This window comes from Vollenhovia emeryi, unplaced genomic scaffold (genome assembly GCF_000949405.1).
Source record: "Vollenhovia emeryi isolate VEMERY1.0 unplaced genomic scaffold, V.emery_V1.0 DF939414.1, whole genome shotgun sequence".
Classification (NCBI taxonomy): Eukaryota; Metazoa; Arthropoda; class Insecta; order Hymenoptera; family Formicidae; genus Vollenhovia; species Vollenhovia emeryi.
The window spans coordinates 14,157-16,898 of record NW_011966952.1 but is presented as its reverse complement, the minus strand read 5'-3'; the positions used below and the strand labels follow the sequence as shown (position 1 = coordinate 16,898).

The following is a 2,742-nucleotide window of genomic DNA, read 5'->3' as shown; positions in this document are numbered from 1 at the left end:
TGCGGCATCGTAATCTCGATGACAAGGTGGGTCCGGGTACGCATTGGGTTGCCTATGTGAAAAAGGCGAACGATGTTGTATACTTTGACAGTTTTGGACATCTTCAACCTCCGCGAGAACTCGCGCGATATCTAGGGGACCGCAACATAACGTACAATCATCAATCGTATCAAACGTTCAGTTAAACTTTCTGCGGTCAGTTGTGCCTGTGGTTTCTTTATGAATTCGATTGGACGCGTCCTGGACAAAACTTTAAACACATTCGAGATAAACCTCAGTCGACTCGACCATCATGTCGCTGACGCTCACACTGACGGGAACGAGCGACGTTCTCATCACGAGCTATTTTCCTGCTCTCGATCTCAGTGACGGTGAATACGAGTTCGGCCTTGCAAATTTCGAGACCTACAACGCGATACCAAACGTTAATTCGACGATCGATACATTTTATTTTGGGGCCAACGACGAAACGATCATCATTCCCGAAGGATCGTATGAATTGCGCGCAATCGAAAGGTATCTCAAGGCCGCGATTATCGACAGACGACAACGCGACGGCTGGAAAGGTCAAAGGATGACGATGAAGACCTCAACGAGTATCGCGTGTACGACAACGATGATTACGACGAGGAGAAGGAAAACCAATATACGAGGTCTGTTCAAAAAGTATCGCGAATTTTGTGTTTTTTCAAAAATTATTTATTTATTCATGAATATCTATGTTGTCCCCTTCAAAGTAATTCCCATCAGATATTATACACTTGTGCCAACGTTTTTCCAATCTTCGAAGCACTTCAAAAAATCCTTTTTTGTGATCTTGTTCAGCTCCTCCTTCGATGCCGTCTTCATCTCCTCAATCGTGGCGTAGCGTCGTCCTTTCATGGGCCTCTTCAGTTTCGGGAACAAGAAAAAGTCACAGGGGGCCAGGTCTGGGGAATACGGTGGCTGCGGCATCATTAGTGTGTTGTTTTTGGCCAAAATTCGCGCACAAGCAACGATGATTTTTGGTCGAAAGTGAGCAATTTTGGTACGAATTTCGCGGCGACCCGTCTCATGCCCAAATCATTGGTAAAAATCGAATGGCACGAGCCAATCGATATGTTTAGGTCCTCAGCAACTTCTCTAACGGTGATTCGACGATTGGCCAATACTATTTTCTTCACTTCATCAATGTTTTCGTCTGTTATTGACGTGCTCGGGCGTCCGGCACGCTCTTCGTCGTTCACATCTTCTCGGCCCTCTGAGAACATTTTGTTCCAACGATAAACGTTGCTTTGGTTCAAGGTAGCTTCACCATATGCCACAGTCAACATTCGGAATGCGTCCGCGCACTTACTTTTGTTTTTCACACAAAATTTGATACATATTGTTACGTTCCGCGTGCGTCCTCGCACACTCCGGTCGCCGCGTCTCCGCGCACTCCGACCGCGAACTCAGTTCTCGAGAGTGCCCGGCACTCTTTCGCGCACGTACGCGTCAAAGAGACACACCAAAATGAGAAGAACAAGAACAGTGGAACTTTATTAGAATTACTACACGTCCAGACGGCTCGAGAGCCAAGCTTCCAATCAATCGATAATGTTTATACACAACAGTTGCTCATCGGTATCGTGGCAACCCGCCACGATACCGGGCGCCGCTTTCCATCGAGGGCCGGAATCTTCGCGAGTGTAACAATATTCTTTGATCCATTTCTTGGAATAGGCAAAAATCGAAGACGAGCCAAAACACCAAGCAAAATAGCTGTCAAAAATTAACTGAACATTCAAAATGGCCGAAATTGTGAGCATGAGTGAGGGACATGAGTACCAACATAACGCCACAAAAAAATCGAAAATCGAATATAAGTAGCCCGCGGAAATTCAAAATTCGTGATACTTTTTGAACAGACCTCGTACTATCATTCTTCGTGCCAATGAAAATAACATGAGGACCGAGATAAAATGTGCTTACAGAGTAAATTTTACAAAACCAAACAATATTGACTCCTTATTGGGTTTCTCGACAACGCGTGTATTGAAACCAAACAAATGGTACGTGTCTGACCAACCGATAAATATCATGAGTGTCAACGTCATACGTGTGGAATGCAACATTACCGCGGGGGCTTACAACAACGACAAACCGGTACACACGATATATGAGTTCGTGCCGAGTGTTCCACCGGGATATAAGGTGTTGGAAACGCCGACGCAGATCATTTACCTACCAGTCATCGTGAGGAGTATTACCGATAACACTGCGAGTGGTGGATCAAAACGGTCATCCGATTAATTTTTGCGGGGAGGAAATAACAATACGATTGCATGTGAGAAAACACGTAGCGTGAGATATGGTCGTTGTTGGTGATTCGCGCGTGAAAAACGAGTCTGTTCCCTACGTTGAAAGAAAAGGAGGAGGAGGAGAAGGAGGGAACGGAAATTAGTTGAGCGCTGCGAACGTCGCGTTCCTGCGATCGCTCGGTTTCATTGTGAGAAACAATAATTATGGTGGTCGACATCCGGAGGTGAGCCGCTTTTCGACGAGCGCATCGTCAAAATCGAAACTCACGCGTACAACCCCTACGCTAGAGTCCCTGTAGTAAGAGTCTGGCAAGAAATATTCTCCGTTTGATAGATTTGACGCAAAATGGCGGAACCAATAAGGTGTCTCGAATCTGTACTCTGAAAGCGGTATTATTATTATTATTATTATTTGGTTACCTTTGGTCTGTTCGTTATCGCTGCATTACTGCACTAGTGC

The 2,742-nt window shown here is 45.4% G+C and overlaps 1 protein-coding gene across 1 annotated transcript; it reads right to left on the bottom strand.

Moving 5' to 3' along the window:
- Positions 1–831: 831 nt before the first annotated feature.
- On the bottom strand, positions 832–1,376 carry LOC105557817 (putative uncharacterized protein FLJ37770). The gene has a single exon (XM_012005179.1). It carries the CDS (start codon positions 1,311–1,313, stop codon positions 957–959), a length of 357 nt encoding a protein of 118 aa, XP_011860569.1. The 5' UTR covers positions 1,314–1,376; the 3' UTR covers positions 832–956.
- Positions 1,377–2,742: the final 1,366 nt, after the last annotated feature.

Bases quoted from the DNA above. Each gene is read 5' to 3' on its own strand.
- LOC105557817 (XM_012005179.1), bottom strand. From the start codon at position 1,313: ATGTTGACTGTGGCATATGGTGAAGCTACCTTGAACCAAAGCAACGTT.